The 21455-nt window shown below is 43.2% G+C and overlaps 1 protein-coding gene across 1 annotated transcript; it reads right to left on the reverse strand.

Moving 5' to 3' along the window:
* Window positions 1–703: 703 nt before the first annotated feature.
* LOC130868881 (uncharacterized) lies at window positions 704–21134 on the reverse strand. Its single transcript, XM_057760885.1, has 7 exons — window positions 21120–21134; window positions 20140–20484; window positions 19537–19629; window positions 5831–5945; window positions 2953–3090; window positions 1870–1931; window positions 704–876 (listed from the first exon to the last, which is right to left on the reverse strand). The coding sequence occupies exons 1-7, from the start codon at window positions 21132–21134 to the stop codon at window positions 844–846; spliced, it is 801 nt and encodes a 266-aa protein (XP_057616868.1). The 3' UTR covers window positions 704–843.
* Window positions 21135–21455: the final 321 nt, after the last annotated feature.

Consider the following 21455-nt stretch of genomic DNA (forward strand, 5'->3'; position numbering starts at 1 on the left):
ATTTTCATTCAGCCTCCTCCTGACCCAAATATAACTAAAAAAATGTATAGATTCTATCATTGTTTTTACTTTGTGTGGGGTGGGGTGGGAGGATTAAGACAGGGTTTCTCTGTGTAACTGCCCTGGCTGTCCTGGAACTCACTCTGTAGACCAAGCTGGTCCTGAACACAGAGATTTGCCTGCCTCTCCCTCACAAGTGCTGGAATTAAAGGCATGCACCACAACTGCCTGGCAATCATATCATTTTTATGCCATGAAATCACAAGCTCATGTTCCTTTATTAAAGAAAAGAATTCTGTCAACTAAGGAATTCTCTGAACAAAGCATAGTGAGTGTCCCAGCAATCAAAGTGGCCTTTCCAATGACCTCAATCACTAGGCCTTTTAGCAATATTCTGTCAAGTATCCCAAAAGAGAAAGGTATTGACAGGGTGCCATTACCTGATCTCAGACAATTTAATTTCTAAGAATACGGAGACCAAACCCATGCTTAGCAGTGTGTCTGAGAAAATCTATATGACATCACGGGAAGGAAAATATTGTTCTCATGTCTTTTGCCTCTATTTTATTGCTCAGAAATCAATAAGTCACCTATTAATCTTGTAAGTCCTGAGTTCAGATAGCCACCTATTCCAACTTCCACTGTTTGGTGTTAGATGTGCTAAGATGTTAATGAAAGCTCTGAGTACCTGGTCACCCCACTTCCAGTCCACGCCTCTCATGACCCTGGTTCAAATCTTCATCATAGCAGCCAGTTCTGGCCCTGAAACAGGGAGCTGAACAGGAGCGGTTTCCTTCCTTGTTTCCTCCAACACTGAAGCAGAGGCTCCCCGGGCAGAAGCACTCATGTCCTCCTCAACACTGTCACAAGTAGGACCTGTCAGAATGCCGAACAACAGCTGAGCCTGTAATTAGCCGCAATGTCCTACTTTTACTATTTTAAAAATTGCACTTATGTGTAAGTTGCATGTCTGAGCGTGGGTTTGCACATGTGGGTACAGTGGCAGCAGGTGCCATAGAGCTGGAGTTACAGGCAGTTGTAGAGCAGCAAACACGGGTGCTGGGAACTAACTAAACTCGGGTTCTCAGCATCAGGGGAAGTACTCCTTCAACAGCAGAGCCATCTTCCCAGCGTCCAATGTGCTATGTTTTTACAGACACATCAGAAAATGTGGTGACATCATATCATCCTAGCACTAAAGAGGATCATGAGCTCAAAGCAGACTGTTCTACACAGAAGGATCCTGACACACAGAGACACACATGATAGATAGACAGTCAGACAGACAGACACACACACACAGCACAAAGATCAAGAAGAACTGATCAGCACTAAGTTTAAAGAACTTATACTGGAGTCTCACCCCCAACCCTGCAGGAAACCATCTGCAAGTGTCTTTCCTCCCTCTCCATTCCCCGGGAACTCTGCAGATGCTGGCAGGACCCAGCCTTTCTCACCCAGCCTCATCCTTTTTGTCAGCCTCCAATACCCAAGGACACTCTCACCTGGGAACTCACTGGCCGCCATTGCCTGGGAACCCAGTAGGTGATCTTAACTTTCCCCCCATGGCAAGTTCGTCAGTCTCATCCCAGCCTGTAGCAGACCACATGAAGGGGCCTGGTCACCCTTTCTAACTCTACTCTATGTCAAACCTCACGGTAGACCCAGCTTTTTTCCTTCTTGTGGACCCACTCAGTCCCCTTTTAGCTCATCTCCAGGCATTCATATCAGACCCCAATACCAAGGAACAGATTCTACCCAGGACTCCCAATGGCCACACTTGGCAGCAACTCAAAAACCCAAAAGAAAGTAAAACTAAAATTTAAAAAATTTAGGAAGTCACACAAAAACCTCAGAGGTAAGCCTTACCAACAGAGTGGATGAAAGATAGAATCTCAGGCATTGAAGACAAGATAAAAGAAATAAATACCCTGGCAAAAAGAAAAAGGAAAGAAAAAAGTTAAATTCAAAAAAATTCAGGCACAAAATATCTAGAAAGTCTGGAACACTATGTAAAGACAAAATCTACGAATAAACATAATAGAAAGAGAAGAAACTCAGATCAAAGGCAGAGAAAATATTTTCAACAAAATCACAGAAGAAACTTTTCCCAACCTAAAGACGGTGATCCCTATCAAGGTCCAATAAACATATAGAAAACCAAAGAGAATGGACAAGAAAACAGACTGCCCTGACACATAATAACCAAAACACTAAACATATACAAAAAAGAAAGGACATTAAAAGCTGTAAGAGAAAAAGTCCAAGAAATATATAAAAGCAGACCCAATAGAATAATATCTGACTTCTCAATGAAGACTAAAATCCAGAAGGGTCTGGATCAATGAGTTTCCTAGATTAAAGTTATTTTAAATAAAGGTTATTATTACCAAAAAAGGGGTGGAGAGAAGCACCCCAACAGTCTACCAACTAGTGCAGAACATAATCAAAGTAGGCACACAAACAGTGAAATATTATTTAACATTTTAAAAGGTCACAACATGCACCCGGAAAGTAGAGGCAGGCAGATCTCTGACCTCAAAGCTAACCTGATCTACAGAATGAGTTCCAGGACAGCCAGGGCTACACAGAGAAATCCTGTCTTGAAAAACCAGAAAGGCTACATCATAGATAAATTTAAATACATACTAAGCAAAATAAACTAGATAAGAAGAATAAAGACTAAGCCTATTTATATGGAGTACTATTGAAGAATGAAGTGTAGCTGCCTGGAGGGCTAGAGGACAGTTTAATGGATATGGGTGGTAATACTTTTGTACCAGAATATGAACTGTGTGCTTAAAAATTAGTTATAATGGTTATATTTTTATCAGATACATTTTATTCTTATACTTTATATCAGACATTATTTTACTGTAATATGGGTTTTAATTTTAGAAAATTCCATTAACAAACAAAAACCTGATCCACTTATGTCAGAAAGTATAATACCTGGTTGCTTGCCCCACACCCAACTCTCCAGGATTGATTTGACTTTATACACGGGTGCAGGCATCTCTTCCTCCTCCTTCTTCTCTTTGTCAGTAAGATCTTCTTTCTTGGTTCCATTCTGAGTATCAGCACCATCATCTGGAGAATTAAAAATGTTTATGTCCATAATTGGTTTTCAAAATGCAACAGTCAATCTGGGCATGGTGGCTCATGCCTATAAACCCCAGCACATGAGTTCAGGACCATCTTGGGCCACACAGTAAGTTCCAGGCCAGCCTGGGCTACAGAGAGAGGCCCTGACTCAAAACAAGGATAGGAGGAAGGAAGGGAAGGAGAGAAGGAAAGAGATAGGAGGCCAGGGGAGCATTTCTTGCCAATCTCTACAAACGTTCTACCCAAACATGGGAAGTTACAGCATACATCAGTAACTCGATATTTTATTTTTTTAAAAAAACTGCAAATGATTCAGTATAGTTTACTCAATAATGAAAGAATACAATATAAGGGATTTTCAAATTCTTTAAAGCATGAAGTTCTTTCTTTAACATTTTTCAGTGTCTTACTAGATTTCAATGTCTTTAGCATTTATCTATTTGGATTTCACACTAACTGCTTTAATGCAGTGGCTCAAAACTGCTGGACGACCACAGGAAGAACTAGGGAGATAACTCTAAAATCATTTTCTAACTGTCCGATGTTCTCCTCCACTGCCAGCTGAGAACCACTGCCATAAAGACCACTACCACTGAGATGACAATGTGAGTTCCATTCCAGAACCACACAAAAGTGGTAACTGTCCTCTGATGTCCACATACCTGCCATGGCACGAGCACACACACACACACACACACACACACACCAATAATAAGTGCATTCGAAGGACCATTATCATTGAAATATAATTCAGGAGCATTGAGGCACAAAAGAAAAGCTGAAAAAACTACCACCTTAAGCCACTGTAAAGCCTCAAACAGTAATACGTGCCTTGAAACCCCACACATGGCTGTGAAGAGAAGATGGGATGAATCTTAGCCCTAAAATGTCAACAAGTCCTGTCATAAAAGGCTCTAACTAAAATAATCACATAAATTACATATATATACATATATACTATATCTTAGAGTATATGTTTGTGTTTCACACCAACCAAATCACAAATTTTCTGTTAACTAAACTTTGTTTTTTAAAGTGTCTAGAATTCCTTTGCAAGCCCTCTCAGGTTTTAAGTGGATTTTAGTTGGCCACATGGGCGCCAATTTGTTGAAGGGCGTTTGTACCATATACCCAAGGCGTCTCTGTTCAAACCACTGAGCCTAGGTCCTAGACAGTTGCCAATGATTCAAAAGAGAAGGCCCAAGAGGAGTAAGTTGACCAATTTCAAAGAAAACAAAATTAAGAGTTCTGCAAAATCCTGTGTGCTGAACTTCAAATGCTGTTCTGCTAACGTTTTCTGTACATCAACCCTAACTGCTCCATATCCTAAATACTAAGAGGCCTTATTACTGAAAACAAGTTTTGTAGGCTAGTGTAGCACAGCCCAGAGTGTCTGCCCAGCATGACCACAGTGTTTGCTAGCAAGCTCAAATCCCTAGGCTTCATACAAAAAGTAAATTTTGCTTCGTATTTGTTTCTTTCAGCTTTGGGGCCAGTTAACCTGGGGCCACAGAGAAGCAGAAACAAGACCCTACCTCAAAAGTCAAGATGAAAGGAAAGAATTGATTCCTGCAGTTATTCTCTGACCTCCTCATGTGCACCTGCTTGCAAATATAAACACACACACACAAACACACACTAATAAAGGAAAACTTTTAAATTAAAAAACTCAAGGTAACAATATGCAGGAAGCATGTGAGGAAGGCAGATGAGAGACAACGGCGAACAGGCACAGTGCCAAAGACTGTGGGGATGAATTTGCATCCACTCACTGTATATACATTTGGGAGAGTCTGCATGTATATGGAAACTTCCACATAAACACAAGAAACAGAGCTCACTCTAATAGATGATGTAACCAAAAACATAACCTAGTAATAGTTTTCCTCCTACACTTTCCAGTCAGCTGTAACCAATTCATTCCACAGGGAGAAAAGTCATACATTCTAACAGTACCAATGCCTTTATACTGGGAATGACACTCAACAGACTCTGCAGTGAGCCTCAACCCAGGCTTTTCAGATAGACAATCTGGAGTAAGTGCTGGCATCCATGTCCTTTTTCAGTGTTGGTGCTGATTTCAATGGCCAGGCACAGCAAGAACACATGAGTCGTGGTGAATTTTGAGCACTAGAGGCTTCAACAGGATTACTCCTCCCTGACAAAGGTTTACTCATGAATAATTTGCACCCAATCTCACAATAATCAACATCTATAGTTAGTAGGAAGATCTGTTTCAAAATTTAAAGGAGAAGCTATTCATGACTTCCTACAAGCTATACACTAGTTAATACAAACAAAAACTCCAGACAGCTTGGCATATTAACTAACATCTAGACAAAAATCATCAAAAGGAGAACAAAGTATCAAGATCAAAGTTCAAGTGCTTTTTCTAGCATATTACAGTCTCTGGAAAACGCAATTTACACACACAAATAAATAAGTGCAATTTTTAAAGGGGGAGGGGGAAATAGTCCAGCATGTAAAGGCACTTAACACCAAACCAGACGATCTGAGTCCAATCCACAAGACTCACACAGCAGAGAAAACCAACTCCCAAGTTGTCCCGACATGCACACCATAGCACCTATGCACACACACAAACATGCGCACAGACACACACACGCACGCACACACAGGCACAAACACATTTTTAAAATATTACTTTAAAATGCAATTACAATGATATTTACAAAATAAAAAAGTATTCATTAAAAGCTTTTACCCTTCCTAGAAGGGAGTTCTTGATCCTGGGTTAACTCTGTCCCAGTGTACACAATTTCTCCATCTTTAACCATTTCATTCCACAGACCACAGAGTCCATCTCTTGTGAATGCGAGCTGGCAAATACAAAAAGATAAACTTAAAGAGAGATCCATATAAATCTTTTTTATTTTAATTTTTTTGTTTTTGAAAATGTTATGAGTACTCAATCTACTCCAACTCATGTGCCCCTCTCAATTCATGACCTCCTCTTCTGCAATTATTGCTATCTACATAGATCATATATTGCACATATCTATACACATATATAAAATATACACTACTTACTAAGTCAATTTAATGTTGCTCATGTGTTTAGAACTGACCTTGGGAGCGGATAACCTATCAGGGGTTTCAGCACTGAAGAAAACTGATTCTCTCAGCAGGCATTGATTACCCATAGCTCTTGATGTGGGGTGGGGCCTTGTGAAATCTCCCCATCCACACTGTCATATCCACTGGTGCTAACACTGTGTAGAGACTTGTTTAGAGAACACCACTGCTGCATTGTTATGGATACAACATCCCTTCTGTATCTAGGAGACACTATCTCATAGGAGGCCCCTGGTCCTCTGGCTCTTACAACCTTTCCACCCCCTCTTCCATGATGTTCCTTTAGCCTTAGGTGAGGGTGTTATGTTGTGTCAATCACGGTTATTTCTCTCTGTAGTCTGACCAGATGTGAATTTCTGTAATTGCCTCTGTCTGCTACCAAAGAAACTTCCTTGATAAGGGGTGAGAACTACACTCACCTGTAGATACAGGGATAGCACTGGAATACAGTTAAAAATTACATCAGTTTACTCCAGGCACAGGTAGTTGAGTAGGTTTACAGTACTGGGCACGAATGGCCTACTAAGCTGGTTGCAAATACAATTGGGCAGCTGGTAGCTACTCCAAAATCAAAGTTCAACTGTTGCACCACAGGGGATATCTTAGTGGGCCTGCGATAGCTGTGTTTTGCAGGTCTGATGGCTGGGTAGGACTACTGATTCCTTTTGTCCCTTGGAAGCTTACAATATATCTTCAGATACAATAAGAGTAAGTCCTCACAGAGGGGCTTTCAAGTCAGTTCTAGCTCAATTTCTTCAAGTTCTGTGTGCAAAATGTATAGTGTCTTCAGCAACAGGGTCTTAAAGAATTATATATAGAGGGAGAAAAAACCCTGGTTCCCCTTATTTTATTCAATTATTCAATAACAAAACAATGGACTATTTACTTTACTTAAAACCAAGTAACATGTCAAAGATCAAAGAACAAAAACAGGACGGTGAAAGAGCACATTATGTCACTGTACACCATGTTGACTTTCATTAGTGGATCTGGGTTTTTGTTTGGTTTTTTTAAACAGGCTCTTACTAGGCATCCTAGTCCAGCCTCCAGCTCTAATCTTCCTGTGTGATTACAGGAATGTGTCACAATGGCAGGTTTTATGTACAGGAATGGGTAACCACTGAGCCATCTCTCCAGCCCCACTGAGGTACTATTTTAAATAATAATCTCTATGTCTGTGTTTTCAAGTATTTCCACACTATTTCCCACTAGCAGTTTCAAAGTTTCTGGTGTCACAGTAAGGCCTTTGTCCATTTCACTGGTTTTCACACAGGATAAAAGGCAGAGGACAAGTTTCAGCCTTCTCCCCGTAGAGTCACAGCTTTCAGCATCGTTCTGGAAACCTGACGGCTCTAGCTATGTGTCTACCTGTGTGGCTCCTTGCTGCACTCTAACAGCCAGGCTTTGTGGCATTATCATGGTGTCTGTCTTACTATCACTATATAGTATAACTTGAACTAAGTATTGAAACTTCCAGAATTGCTCTTTTCCCTCAAGACTGCTTTGGATAATCACTATACTAAATTTCATGTGACATGCAAAAGGGGAGTAGGGGCATACATGCATACACATGCTCTGAAGAGATAAATCAAAAATAAGACATAGTGATTATGTATGAGGAGACACTCATGGAACATGGAGGAAGCAAAGAATATAAAAAGCAGTGAGTGTTCCTTCTAAGTGTGAAACATAAACTGTTTCAGGAGAATTGGCTCAGCACTTAGGAACACTGGCTGCTCTTCCAGAGGACCTGGGTTGGATTCCCAGCACCCACATGGTGGTTCACACGCTTGCTGTTAATGCATAAATATACTTGCAGCCAAAACACCCATACAGATAAAATAAACATTTATTTTTAATTCAAGTTACAATATACAAAAACAAAACCTGTAACTGGAAACACGCAAAATAACCCAGGTTTATTTTTTTAAAAATACCTTTTGAGCCAAACAAAAACAACAAACATGCTAACATGGAAGGAAAAGCCCACAGGACATCGACCCTGTACAAGAGCTACAGGAACTAAGGAGTGCTGAGGGTGGAACACAGTCTTCCTCAGGCAGAGCACACCAATTAGTTACCCAGTACCAAGTGGTCAGCCCTGAAAACAACACAGAAGTAACATTATATAGACTGAGCAGGCTAAATTTAGGAATGTGTGTGAGTGTGTGCACACACATGGTTACAGGCAAAGAGGCCAGGTACTGAGGCTCAGGTGGTGTGCTATGTTACAGGAGTTACATCCAACCTTCATGCTCGGATCTCAAGGGAACCCAGGAGCCTTTCAAGCCTCCATGTCTAAAGGGGGAGAAAGAGGAAGAAACTATGAAAACATAAAGTAAAAGAGTCAGAGCCAAGAGCCAATCAACCACGACAAGGAAAGTTCAGATCAGTGTTCAGATCGGGTGTGAGAAGTTAGGAAAGACAGACAATAAAAACAGGAATGAAAATTGGTTCACTTTTAACTGTAGAGATTTACGCAAATGCTACGGTTTAGGTAAGTGTCCCGCAAAGTTCAGTTGCAGCTTGGTCCTCAGAGGGCTACTATTACAGAAAGGGACTAGAGTGTTTGTTCACACTCAACTGACCTAGGCTGAAGTCATCTGAGAGGAAGGAACCCAATTGAGAAAATGCCTCCATAAGATCAGGATGCAGGCCGGCAAGCCTTTATTGATGATTGACGGGGAAGGCCCATTAAAGGTGATGACACCCCTTGGCTGGTGGTCCTGGGTTCTCTGAGAAAGCAACTAAGCAAGCCATGGGAAGCAGCTCTCCTCCACGGCCTCTGCATCAGCTCCTGCCTCCAGGTCTGCCCTGTCTGAATTAATGTCCTGACTTCCTTCATTGATGAACGGCAACATGAAAGTGAAAGCCAAATAAACCCTTCCCTCCCCAGTTTGCTTTTCCAGGTGCTTCATCACAGCAAAAGGAACCCTGACTAGGACAGTGATCCTACTTGGGGCATCTGGTTAGTGACTCAGGAAACTGTGGAACCCAAACTATGTGTCTGCCTTCTGCTTCTTGGCTGATATGATGATCAAATTTGCTATACACGCTACCCTATGATGTACAGAAAAAACAATCAAGTCAATCAGCCATGAAGTGGAATCTTCAAAGCTCCTAGTCAAAATGAACCTTTTCTCAATGAATAAATTACTCACCATCAACGGCTCTCCCTACTAATATGCCATGAATATAAACCTAGATCTCAGCAGAGTGTTCCAGGAGAGAAGGCTAAATCTGGAAACCTCAGATAGATACAGGAAATGCCAACATCCCAATAGAGACAGTGGGCACTATGTTCAGCCCCAACTGCACTTTAGGACGGCCACAGACTGGCTATCAGTCTATCACCTATCAGTGCTCTAGAATACAGTCTAGATTGTTGAGACACTGGCATTCAAAAGTGAATTTGTAAAAATGTGGGCTAGGAGAACACTTGCTTAGTATTTAAGAGGCCCTAGGTTCAATCCCCAACACTGCATAAATCAGGTATGGTGATGCATGCCTGCAGTTCCAGCGCTCAGAAGGTACGACCAGGACATCAGAAGTTCAAGATCAACCTCAGCTACACAGAAAGCTGACGGCTAGCTTCAAAAACAGAAAACAGCAAAAAAAGATGAAACATTTCAATAGTTAAAGACTAAGCCAGAGCAGATGCTACATTCACAAGGAAGAAAGGAAGGAAAGAAAAGAGGGAGAGAGGAAGGAAGGAAGGAAGGAAGGAAGGAAGGAAGGAAGGAAGGAAGGAAGGAAGGAAGGAAGGGAAAGATGGAGGGAGGGAGGGAAGGAGAGGAAGGGAGGGAGGGAACAAATCCATTCTTTAATCACCGGGGTGGTGTAGGATCGTTATGTTACTTTTCTGTTGCTGCGACCCAAAAGTGACTTACAGAAGAGCTTATTATGCCTTGGGAAAGAAGGTCTATAATGGGGCTAGAGAGATGGTTCAGCAGTTAAAGAGCACTGACTGCTCTTCCAGAGGTCCTGAATTCGATTCCCAGCACCCACATGGTGACTCACAACTCCAGTTCCAGGGAACTTACACCCTCAAATAGACATACATTCAGGCAAACCACCAATGCACATAAAATAAAAATAAATAATTTTTTTTTTAAAAAAAAGAGGAAGTCTATAATGGCAGGAGAAGCATGAGAGCAAGCCATGGGAGCAGGAAGCTGAGCAGGAAGACAGAGCTGAAGTAGGATGAGGCTGAACGTCACAAAGCCCACCCACAGCGCAGCGCTTCTCCAGCAAAGCTTCATCTCACACAGTGCAACCAACTGCGGACCAAGTAAGTGTTCAAATACGTACGCCTATGAAGGGCGTCGCTCATTCAGACCACCACCACAATTATGCAGCAGTTTTTCAGAACTGAAATCTTCCACCCAGAAAGGAAGAGGGGAAGCTCAGAAAACTGAGAAGTAATTAACTTACAAGTCTCAGAAGGTCCTTGAAACTACCGAGATTTACAAGGACCCTCCTCGAGACTATAGACATAGTGCACAGACACCAAGAGAGGGGACGGGCACATCTATCAGGCTCCAGGGTGAGTGTCCACGAGTCCCCACTGGGGAGATGGGCCTACAGCGACGCAGCAGCCTTTGAGTCAGCCCCAATCTATAGAGCCAGAGCTCCCATGTTGGACTTTGGCAGGAAGTTTTTTGTTCTGTCATCAGGTCCCTGTGTGTGATCGAAATGTGTTGGCATCGCCCCAGGACAGCAAGGGACAGAAGCTGCGTACGTGGCAAGTCATCTTTTCTTGGAAGGCATGGGCTGGATGTCTTGAGGAACACAATGTGAAGGAACCGATAGCCAACAGATAGACATGAAGCATGGCCTCAAGCAGCACAACCCAAGTGCAACAGAGAGTATCCCCCAGCCAAGCATCACTAGTCTTAGGAAGGGCCCAGCCGCAATGGTTCAGACAAATTATCTAAGAGTAAAGGCTATATGGACCAACCTAACTAAGCACTAAGACAGAGCTTGGAACCAAAACTGATCTGAGGCAAATGACATATATGCCTAAGCAAAACTCATTCAGATTTTTTATTTTCATACACATACATATTGTACATTAACCATAACCCCATTCTCCCCAACCTTTGTTTATCCCTTTTTCAAAAAATCTAAGCTAAAATTAAATCCACAGCCAGGTACTATAATGGATGACTGTTGTCCCAGACATTCAGAAGGCTGAGGCAGTTGGATCAAAAATTTATAAAGTCAACTTAGGAAACATAAAATTAACCTCAAAAATAAAGATGTAAAACAAAGGCCGGGCGGTGGTGGCGCACGCCTTTAATCCCAGCACTTGGGAGGCAGAGGCAGGCGGATCTCTGTGAGTTCGAGACCAGCCTGGTCTACAAGAGCTAGTTCCAGGACAGGCTCCAAAACCACAGAGAAACCCTGTCTCGAAAAACCAAAAAAAAAAAAAAAAAAAAGATGTAAAACAAAATCTAGCATAACATTTATAATGCTCAACATTTAATCACATTTTAGCAAAAATACACCAACCTATAGCCAGAGTAACTGATTGATGCAAATGACAGAATCATTCAAGAGGTTGGTATCGGTGACTGATTCAGCAGAAAAAAGCATTAAAGGTTCTATAGAAAGAACCCAAGTAGGCTAGATGATGATGATGCCACACGCCTTTAATCCCAGCACTAGGGAGGCAGAAATAGGCAGATCTCTGTGAGTTCGAGGCCAGTCTGGCCTACAGAATGCGTTCCAGGACAGGTTCCAAAGTCACAGAGAAACCCTGTCTCAGAAGAAAGACCCGATAGAGTGATGTAAAATACGGCAGTGTGAACTTTATCTGTATGATGCTCTCCCAGTCTTTGCTCCTATCCCCTAAACACACAGGAGTCCAGGCAGAGCTTCCCATGACCACACCATGCCACTATTTCTATGCAGATCTATAGTCATGTGATATCAAAGAACTTCGTTTTTCTACTCATTCCTCAGGAGCCAGGAGAAACCTTCCTGAGGTACTCACTCAAGTCCAGGCAGATCTCACGTGAGGCAAGCACTCCACCCTACCACTGAGATCTCCACCTCCAGTCTTCCCAGCCTTTCCTTTTCTCCCCACAGCGCTTGGATATTTCTGGGGTAGTGCCTTACTGAGGTGCCCAGGGAAAGGACTTGAACTTCAACCCTGCTACCTCAGCTTCCCAAGAAGCCGGGGCTATAAGCCTGTCCCACCAGTTTGTGTCCTTTTTCCCTGAGTTTGGTTCCCTACACCCATGTCAGATAGTGCACAACGGCCTCTAACTCCAGCCTGGGGACCAAATGCACTCTGGGAGAACCCGTACACTCCTGGCATAAGCTCACTAGGACACACAGATAAAAATAGAAATATGTTTAATTTAAAAATGACTAACAAGATCTACAAAGTGCATATAATCAAAAGCATCAATAAAAAGCCACACTATCTATAAAAGTTATTATAGCAAATCACTATCAACTACTTTACACTGCATAAAACTGAAGAATTTGGAGGTAGTTAACAGGAACTCACTGCAGGAGAGAGGAGCACAAGTTTGCATCTAGGTCCTGCAGAGAGAAAGGATGCACTCCTGTGTGGATGTGTGCAGTGTGAAGTCTAGGTCCTGTGTGAGAGAGAGGATGCACTCCTCTGTGGATGTGTGCAGTGTGAAGTCTAGGTTTCACAGTGAGAGGATGCACTCCTCTGTGGAAGTTGTGAGTGTGAAGTCTAGGTCCTGTGTGTGAGAGGATGCACTCCCCTGTAGATGTGCGCAGTGTGACATCTATGTCCTGCAGAGAGAGAGGATGCACTCCTCTGTGGAGGCTGTGAATGTCAAGTCTTGGTCCTGCAGAGAGAGAGGATGCACTCCTCTGTGGATGTGTGAGGTGTGAAGTCTAAGAGCCAGATAGTGAAGCCCTGTCTTTTGCATGTGTTCCTTAAACTGGAACAGCAGAGCCAAGTTTGTATTTGAAGATTCTTTTTAATAACAGCATAGGAACACCCAAGTCAATAACTCTGCTCAATGCTTCAAACCCAACAAAATGTCATACACAAAAACAGCAAACCCTAACTTTCATTATGGAGGTCTATTAACAATACTATTCTATTGAGGCGATTATACTTAGATACAGGGAAAGAGAATCCCAAAGACATCAGATTCCCTACATTCACCATACTCTTTTATGTCAGCATATCAGCAACCAGCCAGTTAGTCACAACCTAGGAGCAGCACTCATCAGATGTCCATGTGCATACACCTTTGGATCTACTGACATGTCTAAGCATAATATGACATCATTTATAGTCAACCTTCAATTCTTTGTTTTTAAATATTTATTTATTTATTTATTATGTATACAACATTCTGTCTGTGTGTATGTCTGCAGGCCAGAAGAGAGCAACAGACCTCATTACAGATGGTTGTGAACCACCATGTGGTTGCTGGGAATTGAACTCAGGACCTTTGGAAGAGCAGGCAATGCTCTTAACCTCTGAGCCATCTCTCCAGCCCTCAATTCTTTTTTTTTTTTTTTTGGTTTTTCGAGACAGGGTTTCTCTGTGGTTTTTGGAGCCTGTCCTGGAACTAGCTCTTGTAGACCAGGCTGGTCTCGAACTCACAAAGATCCACCTGCCTCTGCCTCCCGAGTGCTGGGATTAAAGGCGTGCGCCACCACCGCCCAGCCTCAACCTTCAATTCTTAAGTGCACTTTTGAGCTTAATCATTTTGAATTGATGACTATGTGCCAAATACAGATAAATAAGTGATCCAGAATTTAACTACAGGTTAACACAAAAACTCTAAAGGCATTATGCTAAGTTAACAAAGCTGACCTCAGAAAAACCACGCACCATACGATAATCTAAAGATAACTTGATAGACCAGATTGATTCTCAGTGCTGGAGGGAAGTGACACAGAGGGGTAGCACCAAGAACACCACTCGGGTGGTGACAGCTCCATGAACTGACACTAAGGCAGAAGGGCACAGAACTGTGCATATGAACGGGAAGGATGCAAACTACTGATTTTGATAGTATACCACAGTGAAACAAAATATAACGCTGGGAGCATCTGGTTAAAGGGAACACACTGATCTTACTATGTTGTTGGCAACTTTCTGAGTCTATCACTATTTTCAAAATGAAAAGGTTAAAAAAAGTGCTTCAGGCATATCCAATTTCATGTGCCATTTCAAAGAATCCTTAAATAGAAAATGTAAGTAGCTTATGTAAGAAAGAGCAACAAATTTCTATCTAGTCTCATGCTCAAAGACATAACCTTAGTCTTCCATCAAGAGTGACAAAAGAAAAAAGTTTTAAGAAACAAAAGTCTGAAAGTATAACGTACTACTATGTCCTGTAAGTAATTTTCTTTTTGGCTCACTGAAAAACTACCATCAGCTCAGATAAACAGTAATAAGGTCATACATTTCACCCTTTTATTATATTGCCTTTTCGAGAGTAATGAACACTAAATGCCCCAATAAATCTACATAAAAATTAAGAGTGCTAAACATTCAAGTGTGGAGAGTTTCTTGGCATGTATATGCATGCATGGGTGGACTGATGTGTGCAAATGCACATACAAATGTGTCTGGAGGCCAGAAGCTGAGATCAGCGATCCCTGTTTCCTGACACAGAAAGCCTCCCTTGAACCCAGCGCCTGTCATTCTGCTAGTCCAGTTACTGAGCTTGTCTTGGGAACTCTGCCTTGGCCTTTCAGCACTGAGATGACAAAAGGGTCATCACAGCCACCGTGTGTGGTGGAAATCAGAGCTGGGTCCTCACAATTGCCCAGCAAGCTCTTCTCTGACTTTTCTGAGCCACTTCCCCAGCCCACAATGCTATAAATGTGTGTGTGTATGTGTGTGTATGTGTGTGTGTGTGTGTGTGTATGTGAAAGCCAGGTGAGCTCTTGGCCTACAATGGACACTATATTAAAAACTGCTGGTTGTAATATCCAAAATAATGTATCTATGCCAAGATTCTATGTTATTATACACATGTTAAATTTTTCATACTTCAAAAGCATTTCCTTTCTAAAGTTATTAACATTTCTTGGGTATTTCAAACAAAACAAGCTTATAAAAATGAACTGGCTAAAATTTACACGTATAAATACATACGTATATCTTTCACAAATACTATTTATTAACTGTATGTCAATACAAAAGCCTAAGAGGAAATAAGGAAATTCCCAATCCAGGAAGACAACACATACTCCACCTCCCACACAAAAGGCAAAGTCGGCCAGCGTAAGATGAGTATGTGCAATGTGGGTTTGCCAGGATCCCAAAAAGGGACACTGGGTCTAAGCCTTAGAGAAGAACAATTATTATTGTTCTTATTCCTTATATTTCTTTTCTTCAAAACAGGGTTTCTTTGTGTAGCTCTGGCTGTCCTGGAGCTCTGTAGACCAGGCTAACCTCGAACACAAAGATCCACCTGTCTCTGCCCCCCCACCCCAGAGTACTAGGATTAAAGGTTTGTGCCACCATTGTCCAGTCTGAATCCCTCATATTTAGTAAGCAATGATAGAGAAAGTGCACAAGCCATTTACATATCTGTATCACCAAACACATTTCCCTCTGACATGTAACCAAAACCTAGTCACTTGTTCTTGGGAGATATGGGAAGACTTTAAAAAAAATTTTTTTAATGTCTAAGAAGGGTCAAATACTAGTATGCCACTGAATAAATAAAGTGATATGTACTCTAAGAATGACTAGTGATTTATTTTATATATATCTGACTCTTCAGAGACAATCAGTGCATTATTAAGCTAGTTTTGAATCAAAATACTAAACTCACATTTGGCAGTTATTCAGTTTGATTACTAAGGCGGGAAACACAACCCCATTAGGTAAAGGGAGTAGATTCTCTGTTTTTGTTTGATGTGGGTTTTTTGGGTATGGTTTCAGGTTTTTGGTTTTTCTGCATTGATAACAATCTAAACCAGGGCTTTGAACACACTGGGAATCCACTCTACCACGGAGCTATAAACCCCCAGCCCTTAAAACATTTTCTTGACCTCAACGAGTGTCTCAAAGTATACCAATCACAAAAAGCAAATTTGTATTGGGGTGAGGAGTTGGTTGAGCAAGAAAAAGCAATTGTTAAGAAGCCTGACAACCTGAGTTTAGGTCTGTGGAACTTATATAAAAAGCCAAGCTCAGCAGAGCATGTGTGTAATCTCGGTATCCAATACTACAGGAAGACAGGAGGCAGAGAGAATTTCTGTGGAAGCACATGGGCCAGCTGGCCTGGACCACACAGAGCAGCAAATGAGAGTGACCCTGCCTCAAACACCATCGACGTTCAGGACCGACAGAGGTTGTCCTCTAACCTCTACACATGTGGGTGGCACATGTGTACCCTTGCACACGAGCACAATGACACCTGTCATATACACACAGGAGAAAATAAAATTTAAAAGTTTTTTAAAGTTTGTCTGACTCTCAATATTTCATAAGAAATCACTTATTTCTCACCTATCTAACCTGCTTATAAAAGACAAAAGAAAGCAGACACAAATAGTTAAACAAAAAAGAGGTATTTAAACAACAAACAAAGGGTAAGTAACAAACCACTTAAGTCTCCTTAGCTCAATCCTATCTATCTTCACACCATGAATAACACACCTGTCATCTGCAATAGTCCTCAACACACCTGTCATCTGCAACAGTCATCTACAACAGTCCTCAACACACCTGTCATCTGCAACAGTCCTCAACACACCTTTCATCCACAACAGTCCTCAACACACCTGTCACCTGCAACAGTCCTCAACACAGCTGTCATCTACAACAGTCATCTACAACAATCCCCAACACACCTGTCATCTGCAACAGTCATCTACAACAATCCTCAACACACCTGTCACCTGCAACAGTCCTCAACACACCTGTCACCTGCAACAGTCATGTACAACAGTCTTCAACACGTCTGTCATCTGCAACACATATGTACAACAGTCATCAACACACCTGTCATCTACAACAGTCCTCAACACACCTGTCATCTGCAACAGTCCTCAACACACCTGTCATCTACAACAGTCATCTTCACCAGTCCTCAACACACCTGTCATCTACAACAGTCATCTGCAAAAGTCCTCAACACACCTGTCATCTCCACCAGTCCCCAATACACCTGTCACCTGCAACAGTCATGTACAACAGTCTTCAACACATCTGTCATCTGCAACAGTCATCTACAACAGTCCTCAACACACCTATCATCTACATCAGTCATGTGCAACAGTCCTCAACACACTTGTGATATGCAACAGTCACCTACAATAGTCCTCAACACACCTGTCATCTACATCAGTCATCTCCAACAGTCCTCAACTCACCTGTCATCTACATCAGTCATCTCCAACAGTCCTCAACACACCTGTCATCTGCAACAGTCCTCAACACACCTGTCATCTACATCAGTCCATCAGTCATCTCCAAAAGTCCTCAACACACCTGTCATCTGCAACAGTCCTCAACACCTCTTATCTACTGACATTCAGTGTTTGAAGGGACTAGGAAATCAATAAGAGGCAATAAACTTGATTACAAAACTCCATGATCAAAGGCTGCTCACACTACCTTACAGTCACGAATGCTACATAATCAACTCTAAGCAAAACTATTATAAAAATGAGTTGTCTGACAATTATTTAATGTGGTTAGCCCCCGAAGAGGAAAGGACACAGACACTTTTTTTTTTTTTTTTTTTTTTTTTTTTTTTGGTTTTTCGAGACAGGGTTTCTCTGTGGTTTTGGAGCCTGTCCTGGAACTAGCTCTTGTAGACCAGGCTGGTCTCGAACTCACAGAGATCCGCCTGCCTCTGCCTCCCAAGTGCTGGGATTAAAGGCATGCGCCACCACCGCCCGGCTCTCAGACACGTTTTCATGTCTGTGGTAACGGAGGTCCAAAAGTACCCCTCTACACTATGTATAAACAGCAAGTAGCTCATAATCAGCCCCAAAATTCTTACTGTGATCATTTATCTCATAATCTCCTGACACTTGTAATTCCTTTACTAAACATTACAGACACAGGCCAGCATTCTGCTTCTCATATTCCTGGTGCAAAAATCTGAACATTCCTCTTCATTACAGCTGTAATCTATGTAAAACCAATAGCTCAACCAAACTTTCATCTCTCCAGAAGCAGAAACACAAAATCGCAGAAAATGATAACTTACTACACATCACTTCACTGCTTCCCCACACAGCTAACAATCTTCTCAAAAGTATCGGGAAGAAACAAACACTGGTGGGCAAGGTGGCACATGCCTTTAATCCCAGCACTCAGGAGGCAGGGGACAGCCAGCCACGGTAAGGTGCATAGAAAGACCCTGTCTAAAAATAAGAGAGGAAAAATCAAACTGACAACAGCCACGTCTTGACTAAGAGTGTTGGCAAGAGCTGGGATGGCATTCAGCTGGTCAAGCTCTTGCCTAACTGCACCACAGAAACCCAACAAGGTGGCACATGTCTGAAACGCTATCAGTCCAGAGGTGGAGGCAAAAGGATTGGATTTCAGGTCATCCTCACCTACATGGAGAGTTCAAGGCCAGCCTGGGAATATGAAACCCTATCTTAAGAAAAAAAAAGACTCCCGATAAAAATTGAAAAATTGCATAACTAGCTCTCAAGTTTCTTGCACTTACAAATGACTTTAATTAAAACATAACCACATAGCATCTACCTCAACAGTCATAATAAACATTACATCGTAAGTTATAAGAAATAACCCTCCTCAGACCAGATCCATCTACCTCAACAGTCATAATAAACGTTACATTGTAAGTTATAAGAAATAACTCTCCTCAGACCAGATCCATCTACCTCAACAGTCATAATAAACGTTACATCGTAAGTTATAAGAAATAACCCTCCTCAGACCAGATCCATCTACCTCAACAGTCATAATAAACGTTACATTGTAAGTTATAAGAAATAACTCTCCTCAGACCAGATCCATCTACCTCAACAGTCATAATGAACGTTACACTGTAAGTTATGAGAAATAACCCTCCTCAGACCAGATCCATCTACCTCAACAGTCATAATGAACGTTACACTGTAAGTTATGAGAAATAACTCTCCTCAGACCAGATCCATCTACCTCAACAGTCATAATGAACGTTACACTGTAAGTTATGAGAAATAACCCTCCTCAGACCAGATCCATCTACCTCAACAGTCATAATGAACGTTACACTGTAAGTTATGAGAAACAACCCTCCTCAGACAACATCTAGTTGCTAGCCACTCACATGTTCTACTTAACCAAAAACTTTATAGAGACGGGGACACACAAAGAACACCACAACACGCCAACCCCACCTGGATATCTGTCTTCAACCATTTGGAATCAAGTCGAGACTGGGCAGCCAAACAGAAGGACTCAGAAGGCATGTTTCCTCCCGGTGGTCGGGCCTGCAAGTCAAACAGAAACATTGGAGACCCATAGCTTATGAAACTATTACACCGTTCTGCAGTTTAACGCGGCAGAGAGGTAAAAAGGGGGAAAGGAGAGCAGGAAGGCGGGGGACAAGAGCTCGAGAGGGAAAGCTGGACCAAGAACGGGAGGAGGAAGCCCTTCCATTAGGGGTGGAGTCGCCAGCCCTGGAGTGGTCACAGGCGACCACCGCACAATGTCACCCCACTCCTTAAATCCCAAAGGGGCGCGCGCACACACGCCACGAAAACTCACTATGGCCACGACTGATGACACCACGGTGCATCAGCCGCTTTACCTACAGCAGTCACGGGTGTGGGGAATCAACAAAAGTCCCGTCTGCAGAGAGATCTACAACCATCGCCTGACCACTCAAGGCAGAGCCAGGCGGTCGCGGCCCCCCAAAGCGCACAGGCCCTGTCGTCCGCGACAACGCCCGCCTTCCGCCCGCCGCGCTCCCGGGCCCCGCGCGCCCGGATCTCCCAGACCTGGCGCCGCCCGTCGTCGCCGCTCCGCCCTGCTCCGGCCCGCGTTCGGCCAGACGCGGCGCCGCCCGCTCCGCCAGCCGGCTGCGGGAACCCTCCCTGCGGGAACCGGCCGGCGCTAGCGAGCCAGCGGTCCGGTCTGCGGCCCGAAGCGCAGGCTGACGCACGACGGCGCCCGCCCAATAGCGCGAGGCGACGGGACGGCCGCGGCCAATGGGCTCGCGGCGGAGCCCGGCCCGCCCCTCCCTCCCCTCCATTTCCGCTTCCTTCGCTGGGCGACAGCCAACCGCAGACGCCGGGAGGCGGGACTCCTGCGCGCGCACACTGGCTCGCACCCTCCCCTTTCTCCTACGGACCCGAAAGGAGTTGACCGTCTCCAAGGCGACGACACCCGAGAGGCTCTGTGCGCTGCACTTCGAAATTCGAGCCTCTGGGCAGGGGACAAAATTTAAGAAAAAGCTATTGGGGCAATATGTGGGAGGAGGGGGGAGAGATATAGGAAACGGGGAGGAGGCGGAAATTTTAATTAAAAAAGAAATAAATAAAATTAAAAAATAAATGAATAAATAATTGCTCTTCCTAAAAAAAAAAAAAAAGAATTTCTTTGCAAACAATGTAAACCTATTCCCATGTGCTATTTAAAAAAAAAAAATGCTCTTGACGTCCGAGAAATGGTGTCTTACCTGGGGCTGGAGGCTAGGCTAGACTAGGCTGGGTTTCTGTGCAGAGAGGCAAGGGTTCTTTTTAAAAATACATGTATTTATTTATTTATTATGTATACAATATTCTGTCTGTGTGAATGCCTGCAGGCCAGAAGACGGCACCAGACCCCATTACAGATGGTTGTGAGCCACCATGTGGTTGCTGGGAATTGAATTCAGGACCTTTGGAATAGCAGGCAAAGCTCTTAACCTCTGAGTCATCTCTCCAGCCCGAGGCAAGGGTTCTTGCATGCTACAGCCCTACAGAGGGAAAAAGTGTACCTGAGCCTCCCCCATCAGGCACGATATACTGCTCTGCTCCCCGCCTGGCTAACATGAGGCCTGAGGCCCAGCCTCATCAGCTGTGACCTCCTTTTATGCCTCTTGCGTCAATTCCAAGGTTGTTGTCCCCCACAAAGAGAAAGGAAACCTGGCCATCTCTCTCTGCCTCTGACCACACACCCACGAGTGTCCACTGGGCATGCACCTGCCATGTACTCTATCCTGGATGCTGGGGACAGAGGGAGGCCCAGGAAGCGACAAAGCCCACAGTATGGAAAGGCTGGCATCCCAGCTGAGGGTCCAGAGGTCAGGGGAAGGCTTCTTGAGCAGAGAAAA

This window comes from Chionomys nivalis (assembly GCF_950005125.1).
Source record: "Chionomys nivalis chromosome 23 unlocalized genomic scaffold, mChiNiv1.1 SUPER_23_unloc_1, whole genome shotgun sequence".
NCBI classification, from domain to species: Eukaryota; Metazoa; Chordata; class Mammalia; order Rodentia; family Cricetidae; genus Chionomys; species Chionomys nivalis.